This window comes from Cyprinus carpio, chromosome B7 (genome assembly GCF_018340385.1).
Source record: "Cyprinus carpio isolate SPL01 chromosome B7, ASM1834038v1, whole genome shotgun sequence".
NCBI lineage: Eukaryota > Metazoa > Chordata > Actinopteri > Cypriniformes > Cyprinidae > Cyprinus > Cyprinus carpio.
Window position 1 is genome coordinate 21105948 of NC_056603.1, and position 18844 is coordinate 21124791.

Sequence of the window (18844 nt, forward strand, 5' to 3'; positions counted from 1 at the left end):
TTTTACAGTGCAATTACTCCAGAAGACAGCAGGAAGAACACTTATATGCTACTGTAGCAGGCCACAATGAAACTGTCTACATGTAATCTACTGTTGTGACCATGTAATGAAATCATCATTGACAGGTTTGATAATGACACTACTGATTTCTGAAGCAAAAGCCTGTGTGCCTATTTAGAGAGGGTGAAATTAGGCAGTCGCTATAGGAGAGTGTTGAATTACTCTGATCCCTAGTGTTTGACTCCCTCTGTTGTCCTAAAGGGGACATTGCAAAATCAGTCAATCCACTTGCCAATGACTGTGTATGCGGAAATTATATTTGCTTCTTAATTTTATTCTAATTTTATTTCTAGTGAAAGGTCAAGTATGCGTCATCAGATTTATCTTCAGACATTTCTTATAATGACTAAAAATCTCATTTTAGTATATGAAGATAGATTTATTTCCAACGGTGTTATAGCTTAGGTATCTTTGCTGTTTTGGTTTTATAAAGGCTAATATAAAAATGAAAGAAACAGATTACATACATGTATTCCTATTTTTATAACAAGTGATTTGCCTTAAATGAAAACAATGGTTGGCTGTAGGTACACTAAGGCTCGTAATAAATTGACCTCATTATGTATGAATAGCTTCCAATGAATCTGTTTAATAAATTCACATAAAACTATGATTAAAAGGACCAATCCGAAATGACTACCTTGGACTGACGTGATTAACAGGGAAATGCACCAATAGAGTGCAGCCTGCGTCTCTATAAGCCAATGACAGCGCGCGAACTCTTTCTGTGCCGTCCGTCAGCGGGAGGGTGGATCCTACATGTTTTTTTAAAAAGCGTGAAATGTTCTGAGTATAGCACGGTAAGTTTCTCAAAGTCCATTCTGATTTACAAAGGTTTATGAACGTTTAATGTAGATATGCCTGTGTATATCGTACCGTAAGCTTCAATCCACAACTCACGTCCGTTAAAACGCTCAGCTTATAACTTGAGCTGACTACATAAGAAGCAAGTCTTTTTGTCAGCTGATTTAAAACCACTTTCGCCGTTCACTTTGCGGCTGATGTTATTCTCACACTATTTTCCATCGAAAATGATCGGTGTGTGCCAAATATTTGCTCTCTAAACGTTAACCTAAAGACATTTAACCTTGTGGAATGCTGTATTGAACGTTTGATAGGGTGAAGCGCTTGTCACTCACAATGAGAGCCAATCACCGTCTCACACTTGTGTTTATGTCCCGCCTTTTCCTGTCAAGTTAGTTAGAGGTGTGTTCGGTATTTGCGTGAGATTATTCGGATAACAGGGTCGACGCTGGTTTAGTTAACTGTATAGAACTAAAAAATAGTTTAAATCAAAGTGTTTCACATTTGGACAAGTTACCGTGTAACATGTCTTCAGCCAGGTGACATTATTTGAAGGTAAGTGGAACCCCGTTAGTTATGGAGGTTGTGCTAAATAATGGCTAGTCTAGACACATTAAAAATACCGTGACAGTGACGCAAACTCTGCTTTAAAAACTGTGTTTTCACCCAGAGAACACTTCATTATACGCTAAATTTTACTGTTCACCAAACAAAGCTTCCTGTAATAGGTGTCAGGTAGAAATAAAGACAATGTATTTCTCTTACGAGGAGTCCGAGCTCTTGTTTCTAGCTGAGGCTCAGGCGTTGACATCTGTTACTGTATAATGTTACAGCTGGATTTTTCCTCACCCTGGTTATAATTTAATATGAGCTATATGGAGAATTCCCTGGCCTTGGGTTAATGTCTGTTAGATCTGGCTGTTCAAAACGGCAAGTATTGATGACTGAAGAATTGATTGTTTGCTCTTGTAGGCCAGAGGTTTTGGGGTCCATGGAAAACTTTTGAGAAGCGGTTAAAAATATAAAATAAAGAAACACAATACATTTAAATGAAGAAAAAAAACCTAATAGAAACTAAATATTTTGCTAATAATTATTTACATTTCTAATATTTAATATAAATTTGATAGATAGATAGATATAGCTGTCTTTTTAAGTTTTAGAGTGGGAGTCTCTTAGGATGATAATATTAACTGTAATAAAGACCGTAGCTCACTGAAGTTCTCACTAGCTCTGGCAACAACATGGTTGTTGGGGATTGGATTGCCACCAGCTGCCATAAAGCATCAGGTTGCCCATTGTGTTCTCTAAATGTCCAGGCTCTCATCAGCACTTTTTTCCCTCTTTCTCTCTCTGTCTCTTTCTCTCACAGCAAATTCTTCGGATGCCACCAAACCGTGAGCAAGCATACACCCATCGAGAGCTCAATGAGTAATGAACCCATTTTGGAGCATGTCGACAAACGCTGGTCGTAAGGTGAATTATGGCAGTGCACCTGTATGTCTTCTCATGAAAACGTTTGACCTCTATATCCTATATCACTTATTTCTGACCTATTAAGCTAGCTGGTGGATCAGTTTGAGAGACTGACACACGAGTTCTCACCATCTCTCCTGTCAGACAATGTGCTGTAAAAGCAGTACTTGTAATGCAAATGTATGAACTGGCATATTTTTTAAGAACGATTGAGATACTGTCTGGCATTGTTAGCATATATAAACATCCCAGTGCCCTTTACCTGAAGTCTAAATGACTGTTCACGGAGTAATGTTAAGAAATCACGTGGAAGGCTCAGGGTCTAAAGGTGATTTTGCACCGAGCAGCCTCTCTAAAGTCACAAGCTTTTTTAGTCGAGGAAGACTTTTTACCTTTTTTCCGTACAGAACGATGGAAGCTATTCACTGAGTTCTGATTTGTTTTGGAAAAGGTTTTTAATCTCTTGCTAAAGTCTGAGAATTGCAGTCAATTAGTGCTTTTGATTTGGCTAACAGTTTGTTTGTTGTAAACGACAAAGGTGTTGTCCTGACTTGGGTGTGGTGTGGGCTCACAGCTGTCATAAAGACGTTAAAATCAGCTGTTTCTTAATAGAGGCTGACTCATGACCCAACTGCTCTCTGTTTGATTTATGATAGACACTTGGACTAGCTGTTAGTTATTTATTTTTCTTTCTTAGACTGTATTCAGTGATTTTTTTTTTTTTTTTTTTTTTTTTTTTTTTTTTGCTGTATTTTGTTGTCATTGGCTATATTACAGGCTATGTGCTGAATTGCTGAATCAATTTGCTGTGTTAGTTTTTTCTTTTCATTAAGCTCCAGGCTTAGGCCTCTACTGCCTATGAATTTCTGGTGACTGATTTTTTTACATTCATTCGCTCTTGAATTATAGTCAAGCCCTGCTGGATTCTGTGTGCTTTTCTTTTCTCTCTCTCTGCTGATTTAGATGATTCTGGAATTCTGCATCAATTTAGCATCTTGCTGTTGTATGGTTAACAAAGTACTTTGAGTTATTTAAGCACTGCTCGTTTCATTTACTGCATTGAAAATTTATGTTTTTCCTTGAAGAAATGATGTTGGACATTATCAGGTATGTTGAGTATTTAGATGATCATTGATATGGCCCTGGATTCAAATGATTAAAACATTAGTAACTATTGCAAATAAAAGGTTTCTATAGATTTTAGAACCATTAAATAAGTGTCATTTGTTTATGCAGAGATCTGATGGTGAGGAGCAGGTTGGCCAAGGGGAGCAGAAATCCAGTCCAGCTCGTCCTTCGTTTGGTAAAAAGCAGCTTCCCTCCATCCCAAAGAATGCCGTCCCCATCACTAAAGCCGCTTCGCCGGCCCCCTCTACACAGTCTGCCAATGGCACCCATGCCTCATATGGCCCTTTTTACCTGGAGTACTCGCTGCTCGCCGAGTTGTGAGTTATGCTCCATTTTTATTTATTGGCTTTCATGGGTAACTGTACAAAAGACCAGGTTCCACAGGCTTTGACTACGTTTTGGCCAGTAAGAGTTTTGTTGGTGTTTTTAGAAGTATTGAATAGCCTATATGAAGCTGTGATTATAAAACCTCTCATGCTTGAATATAATTTTATGATCATGTACAGTAACTGAATTAAATAAGAATATGTGTCACATTTGTTATTCAGCAGTTGTCTTGGAGTTGTGTAGAAACACCCTTAAGTTTGGCAGCATATTTTGAGGTGTACGTTTTAAATGTACAATTATGACTATCTGTCTGTTGCAGCACATTGGTGATCAAGCAGAAGCTCCCTGGCATCTACGTACAGCCTTCTTACAGATCAGCACTAAGTAAGCATGTCTTTCTCTCTATTCCGGCTGTCACAGATGCTTTCTTTTTTTTTTTTTTTTGCTTTTTTTTTTTTTTTTTTTTTTTCAAACAAAGCACAATATAAAACAAAAATATATAAACAAAACATATGTTGCATCACCAAAGAAAACCACGTCCCAAAGACATTATACCAAATGTCCAAAAAGGAGCGGGATGAACTTTTTTTCCCACCCCATATACAATTCCATATCATTCTGTACATCTTTTAATGGATTACATTTTTATCTTTGTTTTTATATATTACTTACAAAATGACAAATCCACAATAACTTAAACACCAACCAAATGGTTTTTATCCAAAACAACCAGTCACCCCACAATCACCCATCCTAATACAATCAACATTATAACCCCCACAACCCTCACAGTCACCTCTATACATCCACATATCCTTTTAATAGTGTTTTTATACAATGTTTTAAACTTATACAATGCTTTAACACCTGCTCCAAACCATTCTAAAACCGCACCCCACAAACCGAGATACACATGCTGTCTAAAGTTGTTCTTATATTAATCTTTTTAAAATTTAACTCATCCCTAAAGTTATACCCACCCTTCCGTTTCCCGGAAGTAACTTATTTCTTGCTTTAAACATAAATTATTATTATTATTATTATTATTATTATTATTATTATTTTTTTTTTTAATTTAACCAAATCAAGAAACTTCAATATATTTGACTAAAAATAATACATTTGTCTGTTCCAGATATCCCACATTATTAATCATTCTGATTGCTCTCTTTTGTAATATACATACCGATTGGACACAGAATGCACAGATTGAGCATTCTGTGTGAAACCGCTTTCCAACAGTATGCTCTTATGCTGCATTCCATTCAACTCCAAAAGAATTTCCAACTTCCTGCTTGGAAATGTGCAACAGAATGTGCAGTTGATTAACTTGGAACCTTGTATGGAGTTCTGTGTCTGTGTCAAAATGGGGTTGCAGTGTCTAGTGGATATGTTGGTGTCCAGGGAGATGTGCATGATTAATGAAATCGAGTGTAATATGGTCTCACACAAAACATATACTAGGATTGGCATTTTATTTCTTTATGCATCTATCAAACATCAGACCACAGAAATCAGTGTGGTCACAAGTCAGACATATAGAAGACTCCCACACCTGTTTTTGAATGGAGCAGAGCATTAGTCATTGTGTTGTATTGCTTGTTTTGAATCATCAAATAGATTACCTGTGAAATGATCAATGTTCGATAACGGAGTTGAAGAGTTAGATTGATTTGCTATATTGCTGACTTGCTCTGTTAAGTATCCCTCAATGTCTTGTCTCTATTGCAGTGTGGTTTGGTGTAATTTTCATTCGACATGGCTTGTACCAAGATGGTGTGTTCAAGTTCACCGTCTACATTCCTGATAACTACCCAGATGGAGACTGTCCTGTAAGTATAGTATACAATTTCCACACATTTTTCCTCTGAATTTTGTGCTGTAACATAACAGAGGTTTTGCTACGTGTTCATTCTATCCATGACTCGCTGTATTGGGTACCTGCGTTGGTTTGCTGTTTTTGTTTTTTTTGTTTTGTTTTTTTTATCTGCAGACTCATTTACAGTCATTGTAGAAGCTACACACACCATGAATTAGAACTGTTTGAAATGTAAGACCATTAAATATGAGCCTAAGTTTAATATGGTGATGGTTGGTTGCTTTAAGAAAAAAATTCAAGGAAAAGTGACCAAGTAGAAAAGAATGTCTGTGCATAGCTCCTTATGCATTATTTTTTATGATGAAGCAGGAGAATAGGAAACTTGCATACTTGAGGCTTTAAAAATATCAAACCAAGAGCGTGTCTGCATGTTCTTGGCATTTTGTTGATAAATGGAGAGAACTGCACCCTGATCCAGAGCTGTTATTGGAGTTATGGCTGCCGAAACTAGTGGTGAAAGTGAAGCTTGTATTTCCTTAGTGCAACCTAAAACCAAGGAACTGGTACAGCAGAAATACTGAATATGCACTTAAAGGGATTCTCCATCCCAAAATGAAAATTTTGTCATAAATCACTTGCCCCCATGTCGTTCCAAACCCGTAAAAGCTCTGTTTGTCCTCAGAACACAATTTAAGATATTCTGGATGAAAACCTGGAGGCTTGAGACTGTCCCATAGAGTGCCAAGTAAATAACAGTGTGTCTCTGTCTCTCATTATCACCATATGCTGTGTGTGCTCTTCTGTGTCTTCCGTGCCGCAAGAATGCAATGTTTCTACGTGTATTTAGGTTTGATTTGAAATAAAACCGCACATCCTTTTGGCGCGGCTGATACAGAAGAGCATACACAGCATATGTGGTAATGAGACAGAGGAGACCGTTGACGAAGGAATTATTGAATAAAGTTCTTATTTTTGTTTTCTTCAATTACAAAAAGTGTTCCCGTCGCTTCATATAACCCAGATTGCACTTCTGATGGCAGATGGAGTATTTTGACGACGACTTTAATACCTTTTATAGACCTTGACACTGTTATTTACTTGGCAGTCTATGGGACAGTCTCAAGCCTCCAGGTTTTCATCCAAAATATTTTAAATTGTGTTCCGAAGACGAATGGAGCTTTTACGGGTTTGGAACGACATGGGGGTAAGTGATTAATGACAAAATTTTCAGTTTGGGATGGAGTATCCCTTTAAGTGCATGTGTTCTGTGTGGGTTTTTTTTTTTTTTTTTTTTTTTTCCCTTCTGAAAATAATCACACTATATATACAGTACTGTGCATAAGTTGTAGGCCTTTAGTATTTTTTTTTTACCAACAAAAAAATGGTTTAAGCCAGTTATTTCTATATTTTGCTTTAGTGTGTCAGCAGAAAATATGTATACTTTTCCAAACATTCCAATTTGGCAATTGTAATAATCCAGTGAAATTTTTGTATACAGAAGGAGTCTTGACAACCAGTGCTCCACCCAGAGATCTGATCTCATCATCCAGTCTGTCAGGCATTACATGAATAAACAGGAAAAACTGGGACGGACTAAATCCAGAGGAACTGTGGAAATGTCTCCAAGGTGTTACAAGAAACCTTCCTGTAAAGCTACCTGAAAAACTATGCTCAAGTGCACCTTGGGCAAAAGCTGCTTTAAATGCAAAGTGTGGTTGCACTAAATGTTGATTTGATTTAGTTAATTGATAAATAAAATCTATTTATGACATTGTTTTTGAAAGCACCCTCACTTTACAGCATTTTTGCACAAGTGCCTAAAACTTTTCACAGTGCTCTAGCTTTGTAGGTGGGTTACTTGTAGTATCTTTGAGACGTTGCCACAGTTCCTCTGGATTTAGTCTGTCTTCATTTTTTTTTTTTCCTGTTTCTTCTTGTAATCCCAGACAGACTGGATGATGATGAGATCAGATCTTTGTGGAGCACTGGTTGTTGTCAGACTCTTTGGATTCCTTGAATCTCACTGGATTATTACAATTAATGGCAAAAGGAATGTTTGGAAGTGTAAACTGTTAACTGCAGTTCTCTTCTGGCTAGACAAAACGCACATGGTGTATTTAATTCCAGACTACAACACAAGTTAGATTGTGCAGAGAAGAGTATGTCATGTAAAGGTCTGTTTAAAAAAAAAAAAAAAAAAAAAGACACAGGAGACCGATGATAATAAACAACTTTTTTTTTTAGTAGAATTTGATTTCTGCGAAGACTACAAATTTTCACCTCTGCTGGCTAATCTCTTGCTTAAATTAGCCATAGTAAAGTCAAACTGTGCTATAGTCATTACAGGTTTCATTGTTTTAATGCCAAATGGAATGTTGAAATACTTCAGTCTAAATTCTGTAACTGTATGATGTGATGACATCAGGGTGTGTCTAGGAACAGAAAATTATTGACAACATTTATCAAGTCAGAGACATGTTCATTTTATTTACATCATAGTTTCTTAGTCATAGAAATTAACAAACACTTAAAGGGCTAGTTCACCCCAAAATGAAAACTGTCATTAATTACTCACCCTCATGTCGTTCCAAACCCATAAGAACTTAGTTCATCTTTACACAAATTAAGATAATTTTGAGCTCTCTGACTCTCCATAGACAACTGAAATGTTCCCAGACCCAAAAATGTAGTAAGGACATTGGTAAAATAGTCCATGATGTGACATCCGTGTCTCAACTTCAGTTTTGCAAAGCTACGAGAATACTTCTTGTGCACCAAAAAAAAAAAAACTAAAAAATAATTTATTCAACATTTCATCTCTCTTAGTTAACATCTTCTATCATTTTGTAGAGAACCACGATACCCAGTGTAATCAGCATTGTGTACGTTCAGGGGAAAGCGCACGCATGCATCGTGGTATTCTCCTAAATGGTGGAAGACGAGTTGGGGAGAAGAATTGTTGAATAAATGTATTTGCACACAAACAGTATTCTCTTAGCTTTACAAAACTGAAGTTGAGCCACTGTCACATGGACTGTTTTACGGATGTTCTTACTACGTCTCTGAGTCTGGAAACATTTCAGTTGTTGCTGTCTATGGGAGGGACAGAGAGCTCTCGGATTTAATCAGAAATATCTTAATTTGTGTTCCAAAGATGAACAAAGGTCTTGCAGGTTTTTAACAACATGAGGGTGAGTAATTACAGAATTTTCATTTTTGGGTGAACTATCCCTTTAAGTCATGGAAAAGTCTATTGATAATAATAGCTATGATAATAACAGCTCACGATTGACTAATTGTTCAAAATGTCTGGGAACACATTTATACAATGCCCATGTCATCTCAGTTTGCTGCCACCAGAAGAGCTGATCTGTTCCTCTTTGTTGCGTTTGTGTGTTTTCAGAGGGTTGTTTTCGACACCCCAGTTTTCCACCCGCTAGTGGACCCGGTCTCTGGAGAGCTGGATGTGAGGAGAGCTTTCACCAAATGGAGGTCTGTTGTATGTGTTTTTTTTTTTTTTTTTTTTTTTTTAAATTATATAAACCTGCTGTATTGACGTTTTTGACATCAACGTTGTTTTGGGAATACTTTTTTTTTTTTTTTTTTTTTTTTTTTTTTTTTTTTTTTTTTTTTGTTTACAATGTGGCTATTGGAAAAGCATTTTATTTAATTAAATTAATATAAATTTGCAGGCGAAACCACAATCATATCTGGCAGGTCCTTATGTACGCCCGCACAGTCTTCTATAAGATCAACACCATGGATCCACTCAACCCAGAGGCTGCAGTGCTGTGAGTAATGGACTCTATAATGGTTTTTTTTTTTTTTTTTTTTTTTTTTTTTTCCTCAGTCTCCACAGTTTGAACTCTTCCCAGCACATACACTAAAGTGTCAACCACTGAAGTTGCTTCTGTTTCGGTGAAATGAAGTAAACACAATATCTCTCACGTGACCTTGTCCATAGCCTGTGTAAGTCACATGAAGATGAAAGCTTGTTTAGCCCCCACCCCCAACCACATTCATTTCCTCTTAGCTGTGCCTTCCAGTAGTTAAGAGCTTGTTTTGAAGTCCTATAAACTTGACTGCTTTTGCTTACTTGTATTCATGTTTTCTGTGCAGGTATGACAAAGACATCCAGCTCTTCAAAAGCAAGGTGGTAGACAGTGTCAAGCTATGCAATAGTCACCTGTTTGATCAGCCCAAGATAGATGACCCTTATGCAATAAGGCAAGTACAGCACTTAGATATTGTATTGTGTTGATATTGATATTGTATGAGATATTGTAATGTTTTCCTCCACTATTATGAAATCTTATGCTATATTTACACTGGGACAAAATATCTGAACTCACATCTGACACAGATTGCATATTGTTTTTTTTTTTTTTTTTTTTTTGGATCTGCTCTTGAGACACTTAATCATATACCTATCTGATCTGAATACAAGTTTGAACTCCAAGCTACCACAACTCGCAGAGATGGAAACTTTTTTGGAAACTATATAGATAAGATATTGTGTACATTTGGGGAGCATATGAGCCAGTGGCCCATGAATATTATTATCTAATGTTATCACCTCATATTTTTCATCAATGAGGTGATAACAGTAGTGTTTTTGAAGTAAACTCTTTCCAATATGCGCGCCACTGAGTGGCGTCTGTACTTTCCAGTCAGAGAGCGCCTGTCCATCAAAAGCTCACTATCCAATCAGAGTAAATCCCTGTTAAGCCCGCCCCCACGAGAGGTTTGTGTCAAAACACCAAACGAAAAGCTGCGAAGCGTAAGCGAAATCTGTGGCAATGCATTCAGAATCCACGATTACCGAAAACGAATCTTTGAAAAACATCAACAAAGAATGAAGCATATTTGAAGAGCCTGTTAAATTTGTGCGACTGAGTTCATTTTTTTTCATTTTCATTGTGTTTTTCTTCTTTTGTAATGGCACATTTTTGATAGTTTCTGAAAAAGTTATGTTCAGTTTTATAGTTACGTTCATTTTTATTGAACCAAATGTAATTCCATACGCATACACATACTGTATACGCACTGCAGACGGAGTACGTGTGAACCTTGGGCAATACATATATTTCAGCACCTGAGGCACCGCTGATTACTTAGTGATTACCAATGCATGACAAAAAAAAAAAGCCCTGGACACGCACATTGCTATAAATACACCCCAGTGACTTAAAGGTGCCATATGTCTGGACATTTTGTTTGACATTTTTACTTAGTGATTATTTTGACTTATGTCTGTTCTAGAGGCATGTTACAACTTTTTGATAAAGCTCTCATTGGTTTTCTTTTGGAAATGTTTCAAATTTATACTGAATGCATTTATGACTGTAAAGCATGTCTGTGTGTGTCAAAATCGTGATTAAAATCGAAATCGCAAAATTGATCAAAAAATCGTTATAGGTTTTTTTTTTTTTTTTTTTTTTTTTTTTTTTGTCCATATCGCACAGTCCTAGTGGAATCATTCTAGTTTGGTCAGAATAAATGTAAAAACCGATATTGAATACAGGCAAGACAAAAATCAGTCAAAAGACTGGATTTGTGCAATAAACCTTAGTGTAAATATAGCCTAACTATTTGAAACTTGGATTCATTTGTGAAAATGAAACCAGGAGATTTAGTTCAGTGTGGTTAAAAGTTCAGTGTTGAGTCATCAGACTGGACTTCGGCTCATTTGTTTTTCCGCATCTGATGTTTGTGTGTTCTCTCTGCAGCTTCTCTCCGTGGAATCCAGCGGTGCATGAAGAGGCAAAAGAGAAGATGTTTGCACATAAAGTGAGTGTGTGACGCTCCCCTGACTGCTCCCCGCAACCAAGTAAAAACTGGCTTCTTCCTGGTATCTGATGCATGTCTTGTTTTAAAGCATGAGCTTGTGTGTGTGTGTGTGTGTGGGGAACACGGTTTCCTTTTCTATTTCCTGTTGTCTTTTTCTACTCTACATACTTGTGGGTTGGTTAAAATGTGAATTGTTGTGAAAATGTAATTACACCCTTGGTGCTTGTGACCAATGGTCTTCTCTTGTTGTAGCGGCGGCCAGAGGATTATAACAAAGGACTGCCGGTGTCTGGGCTGTCTTGGGTGAAACCTGGTTCCACTCAGCCCTTCAGCAAAGAAGACAACCCCCTTCAGACGTGAACATTCAGCACTTCAGTCTGTCCACCAGGAGGGGCACTACGCTACTGTGGCTGCGTCAAACCACATGTATAGAATTCTGATGCAGTTCTATGAATTTCATCTTCATTGGCAAAACCCTCGCTCAGCTTTAAAAGAAAACCATTTTAAACTGCTACAACGGCTTAAGAATTATAGACAGGTTCCCAGTTTAGATTTTAAGACCCCACTGGTTCATTTCAGTGCTGAGGCTTGAACGCACAGACGGCACAGAGATGGTTGTAGTCAGTACTGTTACTCGCACATGTTAATCAGGCACAACAAACCACCTCACTTATTTGTGTAGGCCATGCTCTTCTAATTGATAAACTTGGTTTTCCAACTAATAATTTGATGGATTTAATAAGTTTTTCCCATTATTTTCCTTTCCCTACAAACTCGGTTAGTAAGTTTTAATTTCAAACATACATTTGCAGACTGGGACAGAACGCTTTGATTTTGCTTCTTGACGTGTTTGGGTTGAGGTCGTTTTTTGTGTGTAATATCCTGTGTATGAAATAGTTTTAATGTAAAATACAGAGCAAGACAAGTACTATTCATTATGACACTAAGTTAATCCTCATTGTTCAGTAATGTTATTCACTTTTATTGTGTCCTAACGGTTTGATCTAAATGGGTTTGAAGTGTAAATAGTGGAGCAGATCAATGAAGTGAATGGCCTCTATAGAGTCCATACAGTAGCTCTCATTTATTTATCTAGAAATTTACGATGGTTTAAATTTTAGATATTTTGCTGTTTTACAATGCTTTTTTTGTTTTTAAGTTTATTTTGGACGGTTTCAGTAAGAATACTGACATGAGCTCAGCTGTGTAAGTAATGTATTTTTTTTTTTTTTTAAGTGTTATAAGCAAATAAATGGATAAACAATGAAAGTGGTCTGATTTTTGTATTTAGTCGATAGATTTTTGCAATAAAATGTTTGTGTGTATTTATGAGTGTGTGTGTGTGTGTGTGTATATATGTGTGTGTGTATATGTATAATATGTATAATTAAAATATATATATATATATATATATATATATATATATATATATATATATATATATAAATAAAAAATGTGTGTCCCTGGACCACACAACCAGTCTAAAGTCACTGGGGTGTATTTGTAGCAATAGCCAACAATACATTGTATGGGTCAAAATTATCAATTTTTCCTTTATGCCAAAAATCATTAGGATATTAAGTGAAGGTCATGTTCCATGAAGATATTTTGTAAATTTCCTACCTGTCAGAACTTAATTATTTGATTAGTAATATGCGTTGCCTAGGGACTTCATTTGGTCAATATTTTCAGATGCCAGATTTTCAGAATCGATTTATATTGGCCAAATATTGTCCTATCATAACAAACCATACATCAATGAAAATCTTATTTATTCTGCTTTGATAAATCTCATTTATATATATATATATATATATATATATATATATATATATATATAGAGAGACCCATATGATTGGTTTTGTGTTCCAGGGTCACTTTTATTGTGTCCTAACACACACACACACTCAGCGTTTCTAATATTGTACTCTGATTATAAATTGGTGCTGGATAAAACAAGTCATTTTGGTTCTTGATTTATACGCATTTTCTATTTGACATTCTCCAGTTTCTGCTGGATTTGTCATGTCAGTGTTTACAAGAAGCAGTTCCCAAAAGATCCACCAGAGGTGCTCAAATATCAGCGGCATCGACAGCAACTTCCCCCACTTCTCTCCTCCCACTGCCTCCACTGTCACAGGCGGATTCACCGTCCATGTAAAGCCCTCGCTGATTGGCTGACGCCCCGGCACGGCCATCTTGTTTGTTGAACGCTCTAACTTCACGTTCTGCGTTCAGTACGCTCATGTTACAGATTACGAGTAACATTTCAAGGACGTGATATGGATCTTTGCTAAAACTCAACTTGAGGACCCAAAACGGGCGTCCCAGTTAGTCCAAACACACGAATTCAACTTCGACCAATCACAGAGGACGTAACACATATGCAAACGTGCGTTTATCATCATCCTACGTCAGCAGCGCTGGAACCGCTGAGGTCGCCCAGCCGCGATATCAACTACGCCAAAAACTTCGCTATTTTAGCTCTCCGTAAATGATCGCGCTGTCACCGCGGGATTTGGCTTCGTTTGGGTAAGTTCGTTTATTTGTTTCCTCTCCTAGGCTAATGATAATGTAGATGGTTACAGAGTGCGACAGTGCTGAAACTCGGGTGGCTGTCAGTCCTGATGAGAGAGAGACAGAGAGAGAGAGAGAGAGAGAGACTGAAGGGAATCCCAGTCGGGATGAAACAAACACTCGTAGCACCTGAGCTCAGGTAGACTGTCACGATATGAGCTCCACGTGAAAGGCACGACATGGACAGCACTGTTTTTCCAGCAAACGGTGGTTCTGAACTAACAGCGACCGAGCGCACCTCGGAAAGTAGACCAGATTACCGTCTCAGGACGAGCGGTACAGGAAAATAACAGTTTGTATTTCAAGGATTATCGTGTTCCTTCGCTCTCGTGACCAAACATGAAGAGGACACGCGTTTAAAGTTGGAAGTGCTGTGCTTGCAAGGCTGAAGAGCGCGAGCCAGGTGATGTTCTGGAAGATGCAGATGAAGGGTATTTCATCTGTAAGTTACTGGAGTGTAGTTTTAGACAGGTGCGCTGTAAAGACTGGTAGGATTACACTCGTGATCACTGGAAGATGGGGTTAAGTAATGTTAAGTCATAAACATGCTGAGGTTTCTGACCCACGCACAAAGTACTGTGGTATTACCATGGTATCATGTCATATGAGGGATTCTTCAGTTAGACGCTTTAACTACTTTGAGAGCTTGTAAAGTAAAAATTTCAAATAATGACATGCCATTGACTCTCAGATCAGGATGGAAAAATTGTACATTTTAAAAAACCCAGTTGCTTTCAGCCTGATGGTAATAACACCATTTTTTTTTTCTCTCTTATGAAAAAATACACTTAAATAACATGCATCTTAATGAAAACGTGAAAATTTTATTTATTTTTTTAAAGAGAGGTTGAAGGGTCTTGATAGGCAACAGGTCCAAAATGGGGGAACACTTTATTATAGAATATTATTTTGTTTAAAACCTAATAATACATCCTTTAAAATGATACAACAAAATAAATCATAGGATTTTTTTTTTTTCAAAATAAACCCAGGTGAAAGAAAAAAAAAAACCCTCCTAGCTGTGGAATAACCCCATATGTATTTGTGTTGAATATGACCATTTTCATGTACATTTACAGAAAACCTGCTAGTAGCATTGTACTGTATTGTTTGTGGGAACTTCAGAGGTCAGTTAGATGTGAAGCATGGCACATGGCAAACCTACTTATCTATACGCAACTCACCTTAGTTACGTAGACTGCAGCGATCATGTGCTCTGCTTTCCTGGGGAACCCAACAGGTTTTCTTCAGAAACACACGGCATCTATGTTTCACTGGACCACTAGTTTATAATCTGCAAATATTCATTGTTAGCAGCTCTGTATACAGATCTGTATGTGATAGATTGTGTGCAGGTATGTATGACATAAGACTGTGTGTATATCAGTTCTGCCCATAGATTCAAACTACAGGTTGAGCATGTAAAGTCTGGCCAGGGAAGATGCTGGGACCCCAGAGAGTGTTGCTTGCATTTAGCTTTCAAAATGTGCAGATGCCTTGAGTGCATTGAATTGGGCTGTTCACACAGACCGTGCACAACAACTTTTTTTTAATGTTTCTACTTTTGACTTGACACGGCAAGCCAAATGCAGTGCCTGTGACGTCTGTGTATTGCTGTTTACATAAAAAACTATTCAAAAACAGATGGACACAAGAAAGCATCCTGTGTGAATGACCCCTAAGTCACTTTGGATAAAAGTGTCTATAAGTGCACTGCTCACATAAAAGGAAACATTCAACACTGAATTATATGTATATGGAGTGTTTTTTTTTTTTTTTTTTTGTCATTTAGGGCAAGGCGTGATGTGCAGTAAACCAGAATCAACTGCTGTGAGCAGGAAGTGTTGGAATTAAGAGATGCACTTCAACTCCGAAAACAATAAACACCGATCTCTATCTGAAGTGCTGTTGAACTTACATTAGGAAGCAAAATGTGATAGTGATAGTGATAGTGACGTGACATACAGCCAAGTATGGTGACCCATACTCAGAATTCGTGCTCTGCATTTAACCCATCCAAAGTGCACACACACAGCAGTGAACACACAACGGTGTTCACGGTGTGTGTGTATGTAAAGTCTGGCAGCAGTGGGAAGCAGTGGGCAGCCATTTATGCTGCGGCGCCTGGGGAGCAGTTAGGGGTTTAGTGGCTTGCTCAAGGGCACCTCAGACTCGAACCCACAACCTTAGGGTTAGGAGTCAAACTCTCTAACCACTAGGCCACAACTTCCCCCTCCACGACTTCCCCCTGTCGCTCCGTGATGAGTCAGTGGAAGATCCAGCAGGGACAGGATCATTTGAGCCCACATACATTTTCCTCTGCTTAAAAAATCATGAGCATCATGAGTCGTGATGAGAGAGAAGATAATTAAAGTACTTTTCCATTAGATCAAGAGAAAATCTTGTTCAGCTAGCTTTACATTAATTCATTTATACATCATCTAAGAACTGTAACTGGTATATTGTCAGTGGCTGGTACAGAATGAGTTTATTTAATGTATTTTTGGACTATTTTTTATTATCGTGGTTTGCCCTGTGTCTTTTTGTGCACCAGCAAGCAGTTGTTTCTTTCGGCTTGTCTTTGTAAGGAGTGGCTTTCGTCATTCGTCAATGGAAGCAGGTTCATTATTTGTCCACTGTTATGTAAGATCTTATGTATGGTCCACCTTTATGTTTAGAAGTATGCTAAAAATATATAAAGGTTTGTTGAGACCACGCTCCTCTTGAATGGCATCTACAAGACTTGAATAGCTATGAACTGTAATTACTAGCATAAATTTGTTTTGCACGCAGATTAAGGTTAGTCCTTTAAAAAAGTTATTCTAGGACTTGACTTGTTCTTATGCTGGAAGATATTTTTTTGATTATTGTTGGGGGATGGGTTGTTTCTTAAAAAAAAAAAAATGTATTAGCCAATATTGGGTATTTAATGGACTCTTTTCACAGACTGTGATGGCGGAATTCATATATTATTGTAACGTTTAAAAAACATTTTTATTTTTTTATTTTTAAGGATTTAATATATATATTTTTGCACTATAGCTTGTGTTATATTACGGTGCCATTAAACAAAAAAAAGATATTAGAAACACTTGCAAGGGTTAATTCACCCACAAATGAAAATTCTGTCATTAATTACCCACCCACATGTTGTTCCAAACCTGTAAGACCTTCGTTCATCTTCGGAACAAGATATTTGATTAATGAAGATATTTTTGATTAAATCTGAGAGCTCTCTGACCCTCCCATAGACAGCAAGTGTCCTTACACGATCAAGCTCCAGAAAACCAGCAAGGAGATCGGTAAAATAATCCATGTGACATCAGGGGTTCAACCGTAATTTTACGAAGCTACAAGGATGCTTTTTGTGAGCAAAAGAAAAAAAAGAAAAACTTAAAAAAAAAAAATACTATGCTGTTTGCGTTCAGTGGATAATCTCCAAATTGGCGGCAGAGGAGACAAATTTGAATAAAGTAATTTTTTTTTTCTTTTGCTCACAAAAAGCATCCTTGTAGCTTCATAAAATTACGGTTGAACCCCTGATGTCACATGGATTATTTTACCAATCTCATTGTTTCTGAATCTTGATCGTGTTAGGACCCTTGCTGTCTATGGGAGGGTCAAGAGAGCTCTCAGATTTAATCAAAAATATCTTCATTTGTGTTCCGAAGATGAACGAATGTCTTATGGGTTTGGAATGACATAAGGGTGAGTAATTGATGACAGAATTCTCATTTTTGGGTGAACTAACACTTTAACTTAGTCTTAAAAAAAAAAAATCACTAATTTAGTAACACTGGTATATTGTAATCTTTTGCAAATTTCATAATGAAAATACATTTTACATTTTATGATGCTTAAATTTACTTGTAGCATTTAAAACAATTTTAGCTTTTAGTGTTTAGTGTTTTATTTTTAATTCATTTAAACAAAGTTAATATTGCAATTTATCGTTTGTAAGCCATAGGGGGAAAAATAGCAGCTTAATCATATCAGTCAACAATTTTAATGAACAGACGTGTACTGTTCTTAAAGAGATCAATCCCTCCTCATGGCACAAGACGTTGAAGCTTGCATAAAAAGACAAGACAGCCATATCTTCCTTCTGTTGTTCCACTTTAGACGTGGAAGTCGTTGAAACTTCACTCACCACCTGTTGTGTTGGTTAAAGCATGGCTGTGCTGTGGGAAAATTAAACACTAAAAAAAGAGCTTACTTAATAGGGGTGGTCCAGGATCAGGTTTACTTGTCCAGAAAAACCCCTGACCATAGTCAGAAACAGCTCCGAAACTGGTCTCGTGTCTCTGGCACCTGGCAACCTCTACCTGCTCTTTAGATGAGTCACATTCTAGCATATATGACTTGGCTTCTGTCACAGGGCAGTTTCACAACGGAAATACGTTGATGTGTGCAGTCCAAAACCAGCAACACTGACACCCAACTATGCCTCATCTTGTTGAAGTCATGCACTCTCACTGGCATGAAAAAAAGCCAGTGGATTAGATTTGTGAATCACATCATTGACTCATATTAGTGACTCTTTCATTAACCAGGCATGTAGGACATGTTGCAGAAATGCAGATCGAATTGGATATTGTAGGTTACTCTTTGAAAGAGACTTGTGTAAGATAGAATCTGTGAAGAGTGTGTGTTGGGGGAGGGGTCGCAGTGTTTTTCAATAGTAGGAAGTTGCACGTGTTTTTGCTTGTATAGATAGTGCATGGCTAATGGCCTGAGACGGCAGGGCTCTTATCAGCGTGTCTTTCAGCTGTGGACTGACGCAGTTTCTGGAAGACACCTCTGGCCTCTCTTCTCAACAGAAATGTTTCTGGCCTGATGCTTATCCTTGGAAGCCGGTAGATA

General features: G+C 37.4%; 2 protein-coding genes across 10 annotated transcripts in view; both read left to right on the forward strand.

The window, feature by feature from the left end:
- The first annotated feature begins 708 nt into the window (after window positions 1-708).
- Window positions 709-12733, forward strand: aktip (akt interacting protein). 4 transcript variants are annotated; one of them, XM_019107011.2, is made up of 10 exons: window positions 709-860; window positions 2237-2340; window positions 3577-3785; window positions 4115-4179; window positions 5527-5627; window positions 9018-9106; window positions 9307-9405; window positions 9734-9841; window positions 11344-11404; window positions 11657-12733. In XM_019107011.2, the coding sequence occupies exons 2-10, from the start codon at window positions 2299-2301 to the stop codon at window positions 11762-11764; spliced, it is 882 nt and encodes a 293-aa protein (XP_018962556.1). In that variant the 5' UTR covers window positions 709-860; window positions 2237-2298; the 3' UTR covers window positions 11765-12733. The 4 variants fall into 4 exon arrangements, with proteins under 4 accessions (XP_018962556.1, XP_042583807.1, XP_042583806.1 ...); XM_042727873.1 differs by having other exon boundaries at window positions 11344-11444; window positions 11657-11798; XM_042727872.1 differs by lacking the exon at window positions 709-860 and adding an exon at window positions 882-1098.
- Window positions 12734-13621: 888 nt separating this feature from the next.
- The window catches only part of LOC109084313 (chromodomain-helicase-DNA-binding protein 9-like), a 67790-nt gene continuing 62567 nt past the window's right edge, over window positions 13622-18844 (forward strand). For 4 of the 6 annotated variants that reach the window (XM_042727874.1, XM_042727878.1, XM_042727880.1 and 1 more), the window contains exon 1: window positions 13623-13936. The gene's annotated coding sequence lies outside the window, so the exon portion shown is untranslated. Of the gene's footprint in view, window positions 13937-14081; window positions 14385-18844 lie in introns of those variants that run through there. The other 2 variants (XM_042727879.1, XM_042727875.1) reach the window with 2 other exon arrangements.

Excerpts from the sequence above, each read along its gene's own strand:
- aktip (XM_019107011.2), top strand. The coding sequence starts at position 2,299 with ATGAACCCATTTTGGAGCATGTCGACAAACGCTGGTCGTAAG. Across the intron at positions 2,341-3,576 it reads CGACAAACGCTGGTCGTAAG|AGATCTGATGGTGAGGAGCA; the intron begins GTGAATTATGGC and ends TTGTTTATGCAG. Across the intron at positions 11,405-11,656 it reads AGAAGATGTTTGCACATAAA|CGGCGGCCAGAGGATTATAA; the intron begins GTGAGTGTGTGA and ends CTCTTGTTGTAG.